Source organism: Corythoichthys intestinalis, chromosome 9, assembly GCF_030265065.1.
Source record: "Corythoichthys intestinalis isolate RoL2023-P3 chromosome 9, ASM3026506v1, whole genome shotgun sequence".
NCBI classification, from domain to species: Eukaryota; Metazoa; Chordata; class Actinopteri; order Syngnathiformes; family Syngnathidae; genus Corythoichthys; species Corythoichthys intestinalis.
In genome coordinates, this window is record NC_080403.1 from 23,833,049 (window position 1) to 23,853,844 (window position 20,796).

Sequence of the window (20,796 nt, forward strand, 5' to 3'; positions counted from 1 at the left end):
ATTCGGCCCCCTTGAACCTTGCAACCTTTTGCCACATTTCAGGCTTCAAACATAAAGATATAAAATTTTAATTTTTTATCAAGAATCAACAACAAGTGGGACACAATCGTGAAGTGGAACAAAATATATTGGATAGTTTAAACTTTTTTAACAAATAAAAAATTGAAAAGTGGGGCGTGCAATATTATTTGGCCCCCTTGCATTAATACTTTGTAGTGCCACCTTTTGCTCCAATTACAGCTGCAAGTCGCTTGGGGTATGTTTCTATCAGTTTTGCACATCAAGAGACTGACATTCTTGCCCATTCTTCCCTGCAAAACAGCTCGAGCTCAGTGAGGTTGGATGGAGAGTGTTTGTGAACAGCAGTCTTCAGCTCTTTCCACAGATTCTCGATTGGATTCAGGTCTGGACTTTGACTTGGCCATTCTAACACCTGGATACGTTTATTTTTGAACCATTCCATTGTAGATTTGGCTTTATGTTTTGGATCATTGTCCTGTTGGAAGATAAATCTCCGTCCCAGTCTCAGGTCTTGTGCAGATACCAACAGGTTTTCTTCCAGAATGTTCCTGTATTTGGCTGCATCCATCTTCCCGTCAATTTTAACCATCTTCCCTGTCCCTGCTGAAGAAAAGCAGGCCCAAACCATGATGCTGCCACCACCATGTTTGACAGTGGGGATGGTGTGTTCAGGGTGATGAGCTGTGTTGCTTTTACGCCAAACATATCGTTTTGCATTGCTGCCAAAAAGTTCAATTTTGGTTTCATCTGACCAGAGCACCTTCTTCCACATGTTTGGTGTGTCTCCCAGGTGGCTTGTGGCAAACTTTAAACGAGACTTTTTATGGATATCTATGAGAAATGGCTTCCTTCTTGCCACTCTTCCATAAAGGCCAGATTTGTGCAGTGTACGACTGATTGTTGTCCTATGGACAGACTCTCCCACCTCAGCTGTACATCTCTGCAGTTCATCCAGAGTGATCATGGGCCTCTTGGCTGCATCTCTGATCAGTTTTCTCCTTGTTTGAGAAGAAAGTTTGGAAGGATGGCCGGGTCTTGGTAGATTTGCAGTGGTCTGATGCTCCTTCCATTTCAATATGATGGCTTGCACAGTGCTCCTTGAGATGTTTAAAGCTTGGGAAATCTTTTTGTATCCAAATCCGGCTTTAAACTTCTCCACAACAGTATCTCGGACCTGCCTGGTGTGTTCCTTGGTTTTCATAATGCTCTCTGCACTTTAAACAGAACCCTGAGACTATCACAGAGCAGGTGCATTTATACGGAGACTTGATTACACACAGGTGGATTCTATTTATCATCATCGGTCATTTAGGACAACATTGGATCATTCAGAGATCCTCACTGAACTTCTGGAGTGAGTTTGCTGCACTGAAAGTAAAGGGGCCGAATAATATTGCACGCCCCTTTTCAGTTTTTTATTTGTTAAAAAAGTTTAAATTATCCAATAAATGTTGTTCCACTTCACGATTGTGTCCCACTTGTTGTTGATTCTTGACAAAAAAATTAAATTTCATATCTTTATGTTTGAAGCCTGAAATGTGGCGAAAGGTTGCAAGATTCAAGGGGGCCGAATACTTTTGCAAGGCACTGTAAATAATAAATTTCAACATTTCTGTTAATGAAGATTCGCGTCATAGCCTGCGACACACGTTTCTATCAGCAGGGCGGGATGCCAGGTATGTGGCTATTGAAAAAAAAAACGGCAGCCGAGTACCCAGTTGGGAGTGAAAGAAAAAGGGCGATTACATTACCTCTGAAGAATTTAGAGGAGCGCAAAAATAGATTTAAGAAGTGGATTGCATCGCTAACCTCCACTACTGCTGCAAGTTTTGTTGCAACCTGGGAGATAATAAAGCGTGGAAAACCTTTCATAGATGGTGAGTACATGAAGGAGATAATCATAGACATATCAGAAAACCTATTTGCAGACTTCAAAAACAAAACTGAGATAATACAGACAATCAAAGACATGCCCTTATATGGGGCATGTTACGCACGTTCCATTTTGTTTCGAAACCTCAAAATAAAATGACTTAAAAAATCGGATTTCTTAATTGCACTTCTTTGATTTCATAAATGCAATGAAACAATTCATTAATATTGTAATGAAGCTAAACTTGAGGTGGCGCCATACAACAGAGTAGTCACGTGATGCATTGGCTGCACTGCAGGGAAAATAATCATTAAATCATGAAGGCTCATTATGTATTTTTAGCCAACTTAGTCATTTTGATAGGAGGCTAATATAGCTAATAAAGATACAAACAGCACGTGTTGCCTTCATTATAAGGCTTATGTAAGGCCTTTCATTTTTTGCCGCTCCAGACATATTTCTTTTTGTCTTTTTTTTCTGGTCCAATATGGCTCTTTCAACATTTTAGGTTGCCGAATCCTGGGCTAGGCCATTCTAGAACCTTGTTATGCTTCTTACGGAGCCACTCCTTGGTTTTCCTGTCTGTGTGCTTCGGGTCATTGTCCTGTTGGAAGACCCAGGCCCGATCCATCTTCAATGCTCTGAATGAAGGAGGTTGTTCCCCAAAATCTCACAATACAGGGCCCCAGTCATCCTCTCTTTAATACAGTGCACTCGTCCTGTCTCATGAGCAGGAAAAACACCCCCAAAGCATGATGCTATGACCCCCATACTTCATAGTAGAGATGGTGTTCTTGAGATAGTACTCATCATTCTTTTTCCTCCAACCGCGGTTAGTGGAATTATGACCAAAACGTTCTATTTTACTCTCATCTGACCTCAAAACTTTCTCCTATGACTCTTCTGCATCATTCAATTGGTCATAGGCAAACTTAAGACGGGCCTTGACGTGTGCTGGTTTAAGCAGGGGAACCTCCCGTGCCATGAATGATTTCTAACCATGACGTCTTAGTGTATTAAACTTGGAAATGGTGGTCACAGCTCTTTTCAGGTCATTGACCAACTCCTGTCGTTTAGTACTGGGCTGATTCCTCACCTTACTTAGCATTATTAAGACCCAAGAGGTGATATCTTACATGGGGTTCCACTCCGATTGAGATTGACCGTCATGTTTAGCTTCTTCCATTTTCTAATGATTGCTCCAACAGTGGTCTTTTTCAACAAACTGTATGGCAATTGCTCCATAGCCCTTTCCAGCCTTGTGGAAGTAAACAATTTTATCTCTGGTGTCTTTGGACAGCTCTTTGTTCTTGACGATGTTACAAGTTTGAGTCTTACTGATTGTTTGGGGTGGACAGGTGTCTTTATGCTGCTATTGACCTCAAACAACTACATCTAATTCAGGATAATGTATGGAGTGGAGGTGGACGTTTAATAGGCGGACTAACAGGTCTTTCAGGGTCAGAATTCTAGCTGATAGACAGGTGTTCAAATACTTATTTGCTGCTGTATCACACAAATAAATTGTTAAAAAATCATGCATTGTGATTTCTAGATGTTTCTTTTTAGATTATCTCTCTCACAGTGAACATGCACAGAATGCACATGACATTATGAAGAAAGCTAACTGCGCTACATATTTTATACAGTGGCGTTAAAAAACATTTCAAACTCCATTGCATTTCCATTTATCTATTACATGAACACATCAAATAAGGAAATAAGTGTAATGTCGATAAATGCAATTATCAAATTTACAAGTCTTAATATAATCTGATCATGAGTAAAATAAATGATATTAGTCATTTTGGCTTGAACTCAATTTATGCACGAAGTCATTTTCTTTTTGCCCTTTTTACCACTCATTTAACCCACTTGCATCCATTGACAGTGCTAGACGTCCAATCCACTTTGTGTATTGAAATGGATTGGACGTCTAGCGCTGCCAACGGCACTGAAAGATGAGCATTCACAGCCTGTCCTCCCAGTTTAAATGAATTGGACATTCTATTTTGTTTGCAAGGATTCTTGAAAGTCAATCATTCTGTTGCATTAATACCTAAACAGTTAAATTAGAGTCCCTGTTGGTTTACTGGTTACAGGTCAAAGACAAGATGGTGTACGCTGCAACTCGTGCTACCGTGAAGAAAGAGTTTGGTGGTGGCCATGTCAAGTATGAAATGTTTGGCACAATGGAGGTAAGAGTCCGGTTGCTTGACAGCATGGAGCAGTAACGAAGATGTACTAATAGTAGAAGTAACCATTATTTCACCACAGGAGGACGTCTGCTTGTCAGGCTACCAGCGTCATGTGTCGTCGTTTTCAGGTCCCGCCCCGCTCACGCAAGCTGAGCAAGAACTGCAGAGGATCAAGCTCACTGAGGTCGGACTTCAAAATTATCTCGCTGGTGTAGTCCTTGCAAAAGTATTTGCCCCCTTCATTTTTGGTCATATTGTGTTCTAAAAAGGAGGGATTTTTTTTCCTTATGCAATGCGTGCATGACGTGGAAACAGGTTTCTAGAACTTTTAGCAGGTTAATTGTAAGTAAAAAACTTAAATATCACGAACATAAGTTACAAAAATGGATTACTGGTTCATGTATGTATATTCTTATACTTTTCCGAGTTAAAAATTTGAAATACACATTTATTTTCAATTTAAAGGAAACAAAAATTAATGGGAAAGTAGTTTACCTGTAAAATAAGTCTATGAATAAGTATTTTGGGGTTTTTCTTTTTTCTTTTTGAAAACTTGACTTTTTTTCTTTCTAAATCATCTACTACGTTTTTCCTTGAAAATCTAAGACTGTTGTTTTACTCAATAATTTAATAATAATAATAATAATTTCATATTGCAAATACATATATTTCAAAATTGTCCTATAAATTTAAAATTCAACTCAATAAATATCAACTAAAATGTATTTTACTTAAATAAAAATGGGAAAGAAGACATTTTCCTTAAAAAAAAAAAAAAAAAAAGGCAAAAACTATATTTTTTTAATGAATTCTGTTCAATACAGGTAGTCCCTGGGTTACAAAACAGTTCCATTCCTATGCTGTCGACGTAACCCGAATTTCCACGCAAGTCTTAATTGACCCTTTAAGTACACCTAAATCTCAAACAATCTATAAATATGTATTATATTGTACGTCATTGTACTGTCCTCGCCAAGACGTTGGAGCCAAGTCCTAGCTAGACAGCGAGCTAAACTCCAAAATGACCAGGTCAGACGTCCGTGTGGTTTGCTGACTTTATTCAGCTGCTCATGTCATCAACACTTGCAGAATGAAAATGAAATAAGATGAAATTAAATCAGTTTAATCTTCAATAACAAAAATTCAAATTTGCGTTTATAACGAGGTGGTCACACAAACAATTAGCATGTATCAGTTAGCTTCCGCACATCATCAAAAACAATCACATAAACCCGCCCTAGTATTTGACCACAATTGAAAACCCACAATAAACAGGACAAAACATGTTATAAACAGGCGTGTCCTCTGTGGATGCTTCACAAGCAACAAATGTGCGCGCAGGCTTGCAGCTGTAAAGTATCCCCTCTCTCTCATTCGTCTCTCGCCCACTTCTTCGTGGGCATTAATGCGTTCTTCCTCGTGTGTGTGCATGCGTGCGTTCTTCGTGTGTACATTATATATTTTTTTTTAATTCGACTGGAGACAAAATGGCGGACGAGACTCTGGCGTCATAAAGTCGATATCACTTAAGTCGGGTAGGTACGTCTCGTAACTCGGGGACTACCTGTACCTTATGTTTCAAATATTTAGTGCTTTTTACCTTACCAGCATATTCTTTCTTTTGATAGATTTGCAAAAAAAAACAAAACAAAAAAAAAAATGTGGGAATGATGTGTCAAATTCAAAAGAAGAAAAAAATTGTTAAATTTTATCAGGAAAAAAAGTGTGGAAAAGGTAGAAGGGGGCATTACTTTTACGAGGCACTGTATGTATGGCACTTGAGTGAATCGCTTTGTTTGCTAACTTGTGATATGATTGTTTTCACAGGGCCAAGTCAAACAGGTATGTGTTTACCATGCATGATCATGGCTACTGAGTGCTGTGCATTTAATTGGAAGTGGCAGGGTTCCTAAAGGTTTCCTCAAGTTAAATTTAAGACTTTTTCAGACCGAATTAAGACAATTAAAAAAAACGTAATACCTATTTCACAGCCTTATTGACAAATAAAATCCGTGAATTTGTGTAAATTTATTTCTCAAAGGTGAAAAAATGGAACGTGTACAGGATGTAAGAATGCAGCATATTAAATGGGGGGGCTGCAGCACTAGCAGCTAGCTGGCTAGTGTTAGCTGCTGTCGCTTTGCTTACATTAGCAGCTGTCTGGCTGGCTTTAGCTTCTGTCTCTTCAGGCTCGTGAGCAGCTGGCCGTCTTAAACAGGCAGATTGAAAAATGCTGGCAATGGAGGGAGTTTGTCACTTTCCTCTCATGGGGGTTGTGTGCTTGGACAATTTAGCATGGGACTTAGCGACTTCATGCCCGTTGTACAATTTTTTTTTTTTTGCATACAATACAAAAAGCCTTGAATACACTGTTATCCACTGGTTCGAGCCAAAGGCGAAAGGATTGTTTACTCAACCACGCTTCGCTGAATTTACATTTCCCCATCTCTCTAATATGAAATGTATGGTTAAGAGTGAAAGGAAAAAAATCTGCGTCTGTGTAGTTTAGAGCATGACATTTTGTTGGGACTCCAGTCATGACACGGGATTCACGCAGGAATCCAGCGGGACGGGATTAATACAAATCGGGACGGGATGTGAATGAAAGTCAACGGAAGCGTGCAGGAATGGGAGTGACACAGATCTGTATTGTATTAATAGTGATCTTTTTCAGCTGGTCACACAGGACACCAAATTGAAGCAGCCATATCTGTAGTCATTTTTCAGTGAGCCAACGCTGTTTTGACTTGGGTTAGCAAGTCAAAAGAACTACCGTATTTTTCGGACTATAGGTGGCAGTTTTTTTCATAGTTTGGCTGGGGGTGTGACTTATACTCTGGAGCGACTTATGTGTGAAATTATTAACACATTATTATATAATTTCACATGTTATTTTGGTGTTTTGGAGTGACACTGATGGTTGGTTAAACTTGTTAGCATGTTCTTTATACTATAATTATCTGAATAATTCTTAGTAGCTATGTTACGTTAACATACCGGCCACGTTAGCATTTCAGTGTTCATGCATCATGTAACATTATCATACTGTACACTTATTCACCATGTTGTTCTCTATTGTATTTTTATTTTAAATTGCCTTTCAAGATGACATATCTTGTTCTTTGTGTTGGATTTTATCAAGTAAATTTCCCCCCAAAATGCGACTTATACTCCGATGCGACTTATATGTGTTTTTTTTTTCCCCCCGTCGTTGGGCATTTTATGGCTGGTGCGACTTATACTCAGGTGCGACTTATAGTCCGAAAAATACGGTACACAATATCCCATAATCCATCAGTGCTTGCAATCAACGATTTTTGTGTTGCGTTCTCAATGAATAGCTACTCCGCCCCGTTTTTTTATTCAGGCTACATTATTTAATCAAAATGACAAATGACACTTTTGAGGAGAAATGAGACACGGAGAATGTTACATACATAATAAATTTTAAGACCCACGTATGAAAATTCAATACTTTTTCAAGAATTTTAAAGGTCTTTTTTCCAAATTTATAAATTCAATGGTTTTAAGACTTTTTAAGACCCCGCAGAAACCCTGAGCGGTAATAATCATTGTGACCTATCAAATATCAAATTCTGTAGGGATGTCATGTGCTCTATAATTGAAAGAAGCCCTGAAATGTATATTTACCATATACAGTGAAACTTAATTTATATCCTATGCACACAATATTAATAAAGTGTTTCATTTATATGTATTGTTTTTAAATTCAGTCACTTGAACCCATACAATATGGGAGGGGCTGCTAAAAATAGACTCAGGTCGTCAAAACTTAAGCCATACAAGTAGGTTATTTTGCCTCTAACCATTTATACAACACAGATGGACAAACCTAAATCTTGATTATTTAGATTTTTTTTTATCACTGCGTGTTGGGCATAGCGGCTAAGTTTTATAGTTCTTTCTCCAGAGTATAAGTCGCACCAGCCATAAAATGCCCAACGAAGAGGAAAAAAACATATATAAGTCACACTGGAGTATAAGTCGCATTTTGGAGGGAAATTTACTTGATAAAATCCAACACATAGAACAGATATGTCATCTTGAAAGGCAATTTAAAATAAAAATACAATAGAGAACAACATGCTGAATAAGTGTACAGTGTGATTATGTTACATGATGCATGAACAACAAAATGTGAGTTATTTAGAAAACTATAGCATAAAGAACATGCTAAAAAGTTTAACCAACCTTCAGTGTCACTCTAAAACACCCAAAAAAACATGTGAAATGACATAATAATGTGTTAATAATTTCATGCATAAGTCGCTCCAGAGTATAAGTTGCACCCCCAGCCGAACTATGAAAAAAACTGCGACTTATAGTCTGAAAAATACGATATTTTGTAGGATTCACACACACATTTAGCATTTTTAATTTTAAAAGCCAATAGAAATATGTATTTGAACTCATGTGAGCATTACAGCGGGAACCCTAAAGCTCGCCAGGCAGGAGAGGAACCCCCACCTGGAGGGGGTGACACCCTTGATGGTACCGAGCTTGTAAACCCCGCATGAGCTCAAGGAGCACACCGGGGCAGACAGTGGAGAGGAATGTGGAAGTGGGAGAACTCAGAGAGGCTACCACGGTGGGGAATGGGGTCAGAACCCCGACTCCCCCATTCCCCGCAACCGACAGCCTAGACGAAGAGGAGGCCCCGCCCCCGGAGCCCAGGATAAAGAAAGTGTGGGACCCACCTACCGCCCTAATATTGTGACTGCCAAGTCCTTGACCGGCAGCCACTACCCAGCACCGTGATGGGGTTATGTGGGGAGGGGATTGCAGTGTATGCATTAAAATTGGAGAGCCTGGCTGAGAGGGCAGGGGGAATGTTATGGGCAATTAATATATGTGGTGTATTAAAAGAGGTATGAGAAAGGAGGGCCGGGTGGCAGGTGGGCAACTGTCACATTGCCCCCACCCACCCACGCTACCGACCCCAGCCACTGCACACCTTGGATGTATGATGCATCAAAATCAAGGGGGAGCCTCAATAAGACTCAATAAGTGTTTAGAAAATCAGCAGTCTTTGTTAGCCGATAAGCTACAGCTTATCTGATATACAGTGATCTCCTGCATCTCCTCGTTGCTGTCAATTCTTCTGGTGGCTTGCACTCACAGACATCCTCGGTTAGCCTTGAAAGGGGTCCGAGTTGATGGTATGTGGTCAAACGTGACCTTTTGTTTTAAATGTCAAAACGGTTGATGCAGCATACTGCACGGCAAGACATCATAAGAGCTCTTTCTGCAACTGACATGCGCAGTAGCGCAAGCAGTGATGTAGACTGTTAATCCTTCTATATAAAAGACATTGACATCATATCTTAAAGGAATTTTGAAACATGCACGCTTGATGTGTACTGGGTAAGTTACTTTCTTAAACAATTTTGTTTTAATTTAACACTTAACAGTACACATATTTGGCTACTGGACACAAGTAGGATTTGATCAACCCGAGTGGGCCTTTCTCAAATGAGAGGGTCTAGTCGTAATGGCCGAAACACCCAAAGATATTGAGGTACACTCTGAGGTCCAGAAAAGTTTATATGAACCTTTGTGAATGTTTTGCTGTGTCTTGCTTCTTGTCATGTGTTTTATACAAAGTGGAGTCTCTTGGCACTGTTGATGACTGCAGTGTGAGATGGCCCGTGCCTTGATTTTGATGCGCTACTTTAAACTATTCTGATATGGTGCAGGATGGGCTTTATCATTGAGATAGCTAGATAAAATCTCTTTCTCTGTTGCCTGCTCTCTAGAACTTTGGGCTATTTAAATTCCAAAATGATTGGTTAGCCACTCTCCAAACCAACACAGAAATCTCTCAGATTTGTGAAGTCCCAACTAATAAATGAGCCAGTTCATTGGTCTGGCTTGCGGCTTCCAATTCCGATTGGATACTATGCTTTACTAACCCTTTAGTTGCTAATGTGAACTTGACAAGGGACCTGACGGGATCACAGGTAAGAACCAATGTGCTGATGTACTTAATGAAATTATTGGTCTATATATATTTTTTTTGTCCCACTAAGAAGGCATAGAAATATTAGAGGCCTGTAATTGTCAACATGGGTAAACCTCAACCGTGAGAGACAGAATGTGAAAAAAAAAACAGAAAATCACATTGTTTGATTTTTAAAGAATTTATTTGCAAATCATGGTGGAAAATAAGTATTTGGTCAATACCAAAAGTTCATCTCAATACTTTGTTTTGTACCCTTTGTTGGCAATAACGGAGGCCAAACGTTTTCTGTAACTCTCCAAAAGCTTTTCACACACTGTTGCTGGTATTTTGGCCCATTCCTCCATGCAGTCTCCTCTAAAGCAGCGATGTTTTGGGCCTGTTGTTGGGCAACACGGACTTTCAACTCCCTCCACAGATTTTCTCAGAGGTTGAGGTCTGGAGACTGGCTAGGCCACTCCAGGACCTTGAAATGCTTCTTACGAAGCCACTCCTTTGTTGCCCTGGCTGTGTGTTTGGGATCATTGTCATGCTGAAAGACCCAGCCACGTCTCATCTTCAATGCCCCTGCTGATGGAAGGAGATTTTCACTCAAAATCTCTCAATACGTGGCCCCATTCACTCTCTCCTTTACACAGATCAGTCGTCCTGGTCCCTTTGCAGAAAAACAGCCCCAAAGCATGATGTTTCCACCCCCATGCTTCACAGTTGGTATGGTGTTCTTCGGATGCAATTCGATATTCTTTCTCCTCCAAACACGAGAACCTGTGTTTCTACCAAAAAGTGGTATTTTGGTTTCATCTGACCATAATATATTCTCCCAGTCCTCTTCTGGATCATCCAAATGCTCTCTAGCGAACCGCAGATGGGCCTAGACGTGTACTTTCTTCAGCAGGGGGACACGTCTGGCAGTGCAGGATTTGAGTCCCTGGCAGGGCATTGTACAGTATTACTGATAGTAGCCTTTGTTACTGTGGTCCCAGCTCTCTGTAGGTCATTCACTAGGTCCCCCCGTGTGGTTCTGGGATTTTTGCTCACCGTTCTTGTTATCATTTTGACGCCACAGGGTGAGATCTTGCATGGAGCCCCAGATCGAGGGAGATTATCAGTAGTCTTGTATGTCTTCCATTTTCTAATAATTGATTTCTTTACACCAAGCGTTTTACCTAATGCAGATTCAGTCTTCCCAGCCTGGTGCAGGTCTACAATTTTGTCTCTGGTGTCCTTCGACAGCTCTTTGGTCTTGGCCATAGTGGAGTTTGGAGTGTGACTGACTGAGGGTGTGGACAGGTGTCTTTTATACCGATAATGAGTTAAAACAGGTGCCATTAAAACAGGTACCGAGTGGAGCCTCGTTAGAAGTTAAACCTCTTTGACAGCCAGAAATCTTCTTGTTTGTAGGTGACAAAATACTTATTTTCCACTCTAATTTGGAAATAAATTCTTTAAAAATCAAACAATGTGATTTTCTGTTTTTATTTCCACATTCTGTCTCTCATGGTTGAGGTTTACCTATGTTGACAATTACAGGCCTCTCTAATCTTTTCAAGTAAGAGAACTTGCACAATTGGTGGTTGACTAAATACTTATTTGCCCCACTGTAGATATCCAGTTCTTATCCACGTACAAATGAACCCAGGTTGCATTTGAAAGAAATCTGAATTAGACTGTACACACTGCTTGAAAAAAATCTGATATGTGTCACATATGGGCAAAGACATCGGAATTGACTTGCAGTGTGAACGTAGCCATATACTGTATGCACAGACGGGGTAACGAGACGATGAGAAATGGGTGGGTGACACGACAGGCAGCAGAGACAAACAGGAGCAGGCAACAACAAGTAACATGAATAGACAATCACAAGGACAAAACTTGAAAAATAAGACACATCCAAAATCCTACTAAACAAAACAGAACGTGGCAAGTAGATTCATGAAAAAGTCAAGAATCCATTGTTAAAAATATACAGGAACTCTGCCATTTTTGTTTCCAAAAGGGCATTTAAAGGTATTTTGGGACATTACAATTTGTCTTATATTATCGTGTATTACAAGTATGCTAAAAACTCGTTGCGGTAGCAGATAATAGCTTGTTTGAATGACTGTTGAGGGAACAAACAGAGCAATTGGATATGAGTTGTTTGTACAAATGCACAACAATCTTCAAAGAAAATCAAATGTCGGCCGTAAATTGTATTTGGGCCCTGTGTAATACAGCATGTTTGATGCAAAAAGCAACAAAGGTATTCTAGAAAAAGCTGGGTAGCTCATTGATTCGCAACCACTGCAGTACGGCATAGTAGTGTATCACAGGAAATGTTCCTGTCATTAAAATCATTCGGTTGTTTGCTGCCAAAAAAAATCATCTATCAATGCCATGATTTACAATGACAGACAGAACAAGGAAATGCTTTTCAACTATATGTCGGAAGGAAGTGCCATTCAGATTGTGCTGTGAAAATTTCTTCATTTGAAATATGGTACTTGGATCAATAAAAACTGGGAAGCATGAAAGTTTTAGACCACTAGGTGATAATCATTTAAAAGAACCACACTGTTATTGTTGAGTACCAGGAAAGTCTTTCACATCTCAATCCAACGCCTTCTTTGAATTTGACTTTTAAAAAATGGATTATGTTCTTCACTCAGAATTGCTACCCCCTGCAGGTGACATCTGAGAACAGCGTGGATAGTAAGCAGCAAAACCTTCAAGGCCTGGCTTTCCCAATGCAGGAGACGGCCAGACAAGCACTCCAGCAGCTTGCGCAGCAGCAGATTAACTATATACAGCTGGTTAGCGCTTCTCCTACCATTACCTTTAACTTATTCACTACCAAGCATCAAGTCACAAGGCATCCGCTTCTTTCAAGCGCTACAGAACATTGTGTACTATGGCTACATTTACAGAGAATTCACAAAAAGATTATATTTCCATCTTTGATCATGAAAAAAAAATGGCTCTCCTCTTTTTTGTTCTAAGCTGAACATCATAATCAACTATGTTTGTACGTCTTTGGTAGTGAACAGTGTTGTTAATAACGGCGTTAGAATATAACGGCGTTACTAACGGCGTTTTTTGTTTTTCAGTAATAAGTAATCAAATTAATTAATTTTCTCATCTTGGCAACGCCGTTACCGTTATTGAGGCGGGAAAGGCGTGCGTTACTATGCGTTACTAAGTTGGTTGAATAAAAAAGGTCTGAGAGAGACGGACTCACGGAGACGAGAGAGCAGAGCAGGAGTGGGGAAGACACCGTTGCAAACGCGATGCTAGATGGCTCCAATAATACCGGACTGTTGCCATAGCCTACAAACTACGCCCAGATGATACGGTAGATATCACATATTATAGAAGTAGATGCAAATGACAGATACGGCTGCATTGGCAACATGTTTTAAGGACTACATGCGTTAGTAAACAGCCGCCATCTTAAAGCAGTAGACCTCTCAGGAAGGCTCTGATGTAGAGATCCTTCCTAAGAACCTAAGTAACTTTTTTTTTTATAATCTAAAATGCTCCTAAATCGGCCAAATCTTGATTTAAATCTATCTTTAAACGATGAAACTGTTTTAAAACCTACACATGTTGAAAGTAGACAGAAGGGAACTAATGAAATAACGGGAGCAATTTTAACAACTTTAACGGTTGATTCACAACTTTAAATGACTTCCACAAATAGCAAAGGTTACTATCTAGTTATTGCAATACCCTTGTGTCTAGTTAAGAGGAGGGTAAAGAATTGGGCTAGGGCTAATTGTCCCCAAAACCCTTTAAACTTCACATTGTGTGACCTGTTTTTTTTGTTGTTGTTGTTTTTTTTTTTTTTTAAACATGAAAATTATCACTAGTTACTTTGACAAGTAACTAATTACTCTTACATTCAGGTAACTGAGTTACTAACGCAATTACTTTTTGGGAGAAGTAATTTGTAACTGTAATTAATTACTTTTTTAAAGTAAAATTAACAACACTGGTAGTGAATGAGTCAAACCCAAAAAAGTTCAAACACTGAATGACCTTTACTTTCTCAGAAACTGGACGTGGAGAAGGAGACCATCGAGCTGGTTCATTGCCACCCGACGGACACCCGGGACTTGCCTTGCAGGGTTCCCAAAAACACGCCGAGATATCACTTCTTCCTCTACAAACACTTGCACGAGGGCGACTACCTCGAATCCATTGGTAGGCTATATTGATTGCCATGCTTCATTTCTATGAAGTGTTTCCACATATAATCTCACAACAGACTTTTCAATTCAGCAGCAGATGTCAGACGAGATCAGCAGTCTAAAATAAGACTGACAGACTAGTGGCATTTTGATTTTGGAGAAATAGTTTTCTTTTTAAACCACAAGGAACACAGTGATCCAGTTATTTGACATCTCATAGTTTAGGTCACTGTTCTGAAGTGACCCGTGCGTGTTTGTGCTTTCACCGAGTCCTCTGGCCTCCTCCCACAAACTATGAACATGCATGTTATGTTCATTTGAAGACTAAATTGTTCATAAATGGAAAAGGTTGTTTGTCTGTACCACAGATGCCAAACTCTAGGTCAGTCGTCAGTAGTTCTTAACCTGGGTTCGATCCAACCCTAGGGATTTGGTGAGTCAGTCTCGGGTTCGGTGGAGCCTCTGCCATTGACGTCGAGACACACCGACGCATTATGTCTATAGACCCCAATTACGTGACGTCACAACTCCGCCCCCCTGACTGGTGCCGCCATATTGTCCGTCAGCTCATCGTATTTACATATTACCGCTACTGCGTGTTTTACGAACCCAAAAACCTTCCTGACAATCGTTAACATTGATTAATCAAAATGGTGAAGGCATGTGTGGTGGTTGGTTGGAGTAACAGAAGATAAACGGTCATTTTAGTAGTTGCTGTGTGCCCATTAAAAGGGCAAATCTCAAAAGCAGCACGGTTTATCTCGGTCCATGGTGCGTTTGTGTCGACTGCCGTTAGACAGCGGCGAAAACATCAATATGATGCCAACACGATCGCAGACATCATCAGACGGAGACTACGAAGCTCATCGCCACGGTCGCGCAGCAAGAAGGTGAGCGCAACAACAAGTGTTTTTGTGCCAAAAAATAGCCGCCCTGCGTGAAATGTCCCCCCTGATGGGAGCGCCCACACGGAAACGACTTTCTTGTACCGTGAATGTGTATTATTTTACTCTGCTTGAACTAATAAATGTCATTCCTGTGTGATTGTCATTGGCATATGGTCGTGAAAACCTGTAGACTAATTGCCTGGCTCTGCCAGACTATTCTCCCTGTATTTTTCAAACACTGAGAGAAATAGTCTGGGAACCATCCCATTAACGGCCTCTCGAGCAGGTACAAAATCAATCGACAAATCAGATTCGTTTATTTGCGTGACGTGTTCTTAACGAGCAACGTCACTCTTGCGCGTCGAAAGTCGTCTCCGCAACACAGATGGTCGACAGGAGAGCCGAGAATATGTTCCAATCCACGGTAAAATCAGTTTTAAATTACCAAAAACACATCGACACGAGTCATTGACAACAGTCTGTCTCGCGCTAGCCATGTTGAATAAACTCCGCTCTCTTCGTATGTTTACTTCCGTGCGCAAGTCCCTCGTCCTTCCCTCGTCAGTTTACTAACGTCACGTCTGCCCGTCGCCGATTGGGCCACTCCGCTGTCTGTTTGCTGTGGCTTGCTCCGCCCTGGAAATTGTATCCGCATGAATGGTGGCAAGACTCAATAGCTGGAACAGCGGTGAGTCTGGTGTACCAGGCAAGTAGACTAATGCATTTCTGTTCAAAGATGGTTATGTGGCCCAGTCCACGATTTGTTACTGAAATACAGTCCTAATATTTTGTGTAATTTAATTATTTAAAACTGATCTTACAGTCATAAATCCATTACTGTAATGCGTCCATGAAAACATTTGATGTTTTCACATCAATAAAGCGTTATAAATAAGCGCTCCCGTCAGGGGGGACATTTCACGCGGGGCAGCTATTTTTCGGCACACACTGGCCCGTTGTCGATCAAGTTTTAATTTACAATCGCGACAACGGTGACACTCAGCTGACCAAATGTCGGTTTATATTCGGGCCGGTGCCGATTTTGGGTACCCGACTCCTCATCGTGACATAAACTGGAGTATGATCGGAAATTTTGTGGTCTCAGGACGAGCCCTGACCCACGGGACGGGACCGGACGGGAGGAAACATCGGTTTGGGCATCAAATATGGATCTGGCGACTGGATCGACCGAAGCTTTTCCAAATAACAGCTTTTATGCAACTCATCCAATGGGTTTACAGCGTCTGAAAGCACCGGGGCTTCCATAATTTGCAAGTGAATCCACCTTTAGAAACTACGATCAATGACAATACGGACACACAATGGCGGACAGTATGGCGGCACAATACAGCGATCACGTGATTGTGTGATTGGGGTCTATACGCGATGGCATGCTTCTGCATCCTTGGCTGCAGATGATCACGTGACATTGCTTGGCCAATCAGTGCTGCGAGGAATTTAGTGCACTCAGGAGTTAACCAACATTTGAATGTCATCATAGTACGTTGTGTAATTACTTTCTTCATATTTTAATTAGGGCTGTCAAATTTATCGTGTTAACGGGCGGTAATTAATGTTTTTAATTAATCACATTAAAATATTTGACGCAATTAACGCATGCACGGAATGACCCGTTCATGCATTGCCTCAAACAGTTTACAATGACGCCGTTTTAGCACATTGAGAGCGAAATTGCAGAGAAATGCAAGTGGACACTGGCATTCTTTGGACCGCGCCTTTTATTGGCTTTAGCGTTGGCAAATCTTTCACAACAAATGTAAGTATTGTGGCGAACGTCGTAGGGAAGAATGATAGGAGACGATATGTTTCTGACACGCCTATTTGAACACAACGCAGAACATACTGTATACCATTTGCAGCCACTACTAACAGTCATGGTTGCCCAACTTCCCATCATGCATTTGGGTGGAGCAGGAGAAGATCTTTTTCTTAACACGCTTATTAAACACAACGCAGAACATATTGTATACCATTTGCAGCCACTACTGACAGCCATGGTTGCCCAACTTACCATTTACCATCACGCATTTGGGTGGATCAGGAGACGATTTTTTTCTTAACACGCTTAATTGAACACAATGCAGAACATAATGTATGCCATTTGCAGCCATTACTGACAGTCATGGTTGCCCAACTTCCCATCATGCATTTGGGCAGAGCAGGAGACGATATTTTTCTTAATACGCTTAATTGAACACAATGAAGAACATACTGTATACCATTTGCAGCCACCACTGACAGTCATGGTTGCCCAACTTCCCATCATGGATTTGGGCAGAACAGTTAAGTCGCTACAGTATCATTTAGTGAAAGCACAACAAAAATAATATTCCTATCTCTCAAAAAAAATAATGTTCACGAAATGCAAACCGCTCAATGCAAAGAGAACTGGCATTCCCAATCTAAATAGCTATGCAAAATACACATAAAACTGGAAAAATATGGCATATTTTAGAGATGGTTTGAAGTACAATTAATTAAGATTAATTAATTTTTAAGCTGTGATTAACTCGATTAAAAATTTTAATCGTTTGACAGCCCTAATTTTAATCCATACTAATTATGTCGAGCAAAAAAAAAGTGGTCTGACAAATATGTACAATATGGATTCTCATGGATGACGAAACGGGATGGGAGTCTATCTGCATTATTTGCAATGCCCAGCTGAGCAACTCTAGCCTTGCAAAACTAAAGGAACACTTCTAGAAGCTGCATGGTGATGTGGAATATAAGAACACAACGGTTGCTGAATTCAAGGTGAAGAGAGCCAGATTCGGTTATAAAGCCACTCTGCTTGCTTTCGGATTTGTACCGATTAATAAACTCACGGCATCATACGAAGTTGCGTACCTGATTGCAAAGCAGGACAAGCCATACACCATTAGTGAACCACTTGTAAAACCATCTGCTTTAAAGATGGTGAATCTGTATTAAATTCGAAAAAAATCATATTTTATTTTACACCAAAGTAGGGTTCGATGAATGTGCATATGAAACTGGTGAGGTTCATTAGCTCCAACATGGTTAAGAACCACTGCTCTAGGTGGTGTCATTATATTTGACCCACAAGGGAATACCAAATACTATAGCTGGCCCGCTGGTATTAGTGCATGTATCACTAATATCACAAATCCAAGAATTCGCTAAGACAACAATAGTTTCTTGTATAATTGTCACATCACAATAAATACAATTTTTAAATTTCTGTATGTTGAGTTTCATTATATATTCTTTAATCTTGCCTCTGATAAATAACCCAATGTATGAAACACTAATACAAGGGAAACTAAAATGAGTAATTCTAAAAAAAAAAAAAAAAATGAAAACTGTTAAATTAAAATTTGTAGAGAATAAATTAAAAAACAAAAAAACAACAACAACAAAAAAAAAAAAAGGTAAAGACAAGTTTCCCGAGCGAAATATGGGTGGCACCATCTTGGAAAATGTCTGCTCTGAACTTCCAGTTTAGAAAGAACAACATGAATTGCGGTTGAAGTAAGCAGTGTGTTGACGAAGTTAAAACTGCAAAATCAAACCAAAGTAACCCACGGAATCTCCAAAAATGGACTTAGCACGACATAGATAAGACACTGAGACGTTCTGTGCTGTGCATGAACTCTTATCACTTCCTTGATCATTCGAGGACAAAATTATAGCAACCTGTCAGCCTGTGTTGACGTGAGGTGTAGATTGATACGCCGGCCACTTGAGTGACCAAAATGAGGTAACATTACAAATAATATTAAATTTTCCGAATGCAGAAGGGCTGACATGGATTTTGTTGTTACAAGGAATTACTACACGGTATGTACATATAAACATAGTATGTCATTACGTTTTATTGCCGATATTGATCGCAATGAAACATTTGGACAACATGCTTCCATTTCTTGTTTTATTTGAAACGATTGGTGCATGTGCAAAACAGGTCAATAAATCACATTTTATAAATTTATAAGAAAAATAGCAAACGACAATGTAACATCAGACAGCAGTTCCAGTGCCTCGCCAAACTTTGACCCAACATTACAGCCTCCGGACGGGCTTTTTCCCGCTGTCCTTGGTAATTCCAGCTCCAATAGCCAATAAAGTTGCTCCAGTTAAAAAACTCGTAGTTGGATCTCGGGATCGAGCTGACGGTCCGCCGGGACGCAAGCCACCGTCTCCGGCTCCAGGTTCTCGGCCGCCCCCGGGTAGAACGTACGTCGTCTCGATATATGCTCTACAGTAAGATGTATATTCCCTTGCCTAACAGCATTTTCCACCTGTAAACAAACGAACAAAAAACTTGTAACACTTGCATTTGTGTGTTGACATATTTGTGTCATGTTACACGTACTTATTAGCAACAGGCCAGAAGCAGATACATTAGTTGTAATATAATAATATTAAAAATCCTCATAATTACAAGAATCATCGTATAACAATAACAAAAGCCAACAAGCCTTTTAATGCGCAAGATTTTAGCGTTAGTATTTTTTGAGCACCGGACACATGAAAATGAAGGGATAGGAAGAACATACCTTCCAAAACACAGCTGCAACATGGCTACCAAAACACCTCGTCTTTGTGGTGGCATGAGCTTGGTTCCACATCTGTCTTCATGAACATGTTGTCCTCCTCTGTCGCGATGATGGCAAACGGACGCTGTATTTCAAAATCATCTTTTTTAAGGGATTTTGATGAGTAATGTTACTCCAGCTCCACTGTTATTTTGGATGGAGAAATTCTATAACGGAAGTTGCGAGCAGACATGTGGAAGTACCTCAGAAATTTGTCCATACAATTTTGACTTACATTTTATTTAAGAAATGCAACTGAACTTCTTTGGGTCAGTTTTTTCAATAAAAATCGATTTTGGCTCGCGACTTTGTCAAGTTTTAAATTTTGGACCACTCTTTGAGCTTGGGTTGGCACCACCACCCCATGACCTACGTGAAGATAGGCAATAAAGATTATGAATGAATGACTAACTTAATTGTTATGTTGCTGGTCAAATTGACATTTTTCAATGTTTAAAACAAAAAAAAAGGCCTTGTTGTAGTTAATACAGATTACTGTACTAGTTTCTACTTTTAATTTGTTTAAATTGGGTTTGCATGATTTGTTAAATATATTGAGCGTGAATCGCGTAAAATGAGAAACTTGATTTCATTTGGGGCATTTTCCTCTTTGTTCTTTTTTTATGCCCAAGATGTCTGCATGCTCAGTTACTTCTGCACTTAGTGGTTTCCATTTGGTTGAACTTTACTTCATACAAACGTGCAATGCATACTGCCATCTGATCGGATGAGAGTGTTTTGAGAAAACTGAGACCATACCTGAAGTGTTGCTTGCATTGATGAAAAGTCTGTCATTACGTTTGTAGTGTTCATCTACTCCATGCCGGGATACAGCTGTAGTGTTAAGGAGAGAATGCTCTACTCCAGCTGCAAGAGTCGACTCCTGGAGGAGGCGGAGAGAGATTATCAACTCCAGGTCGCTAAAAAGGTAAGAGTTTTTACACAGAAAGAACATGTAATCAAGCGAGCAGTTGTTGGAAAAATGCCCTTTGAGGACATTGTGATCCTTTGCTGTTTATTTTCTAAGAATTTGAAGCTCTACGAAACACAACATGCTTTATTGTGGAGGATTTTATGGACTC

At 40.0% G+C, this 20,796-nt stretch overlaps 1 protein-coding gene and 1 long non-coding RNA gene across 2 annotated transcripts in view; one reads left to right on the forward strand and one right to left on the reverse strand.

The window, feature by feature from the left end:
• Positions 1–20,796, forward strand: part of LOC130922422 (twinfilin-2) — a 44,643-nt gene that overhangs the window by 18,769 nt on the left and 5,078 nt on the right. Inside the window, exons 4-9 of the mRNA XM_057847184.1 lie at positions 3,997–4,092; positions 4,172–4,276; positions 5,920–5,934; positions 12,742–12,867; positions 14,107–14,257; positions 20,521–20,642. Coding sequence (XP_057703167.1) covers positions 3,997–4,092; positions 4,172–4,276; positions 5,920–5,934; positions 12,742–12,867; positions 14,107–14,257; positions 20,521–20,642 — 615 coding nt within the window. The remainder of the gene's footprint in view (positions 1–3,996; positions 4,093–4,171; positions 4,277–5,919; positions 5,935–12,741; positions 12,868–14,106; positions 14,258–20,520; positions 20,643–20,796) is intronic.
• LOC130922423 (uncharacterized) overlaps positions 1–20,796 on the reverse strand; it is a 28,328-nt gene that overhangs the window by 3,239 nt on the left and 4,293 nt on the right. The window contains exon 2 of the long non-coding RNA XR_009064504.1: positions 20,474–20,597. This is a non-coding gene — a long non-coding RNA (uncharacterized LOC130922423). The remainder of the gene's footprint in view (positions 1–20,473; positions 20,598–20,796) is intronic.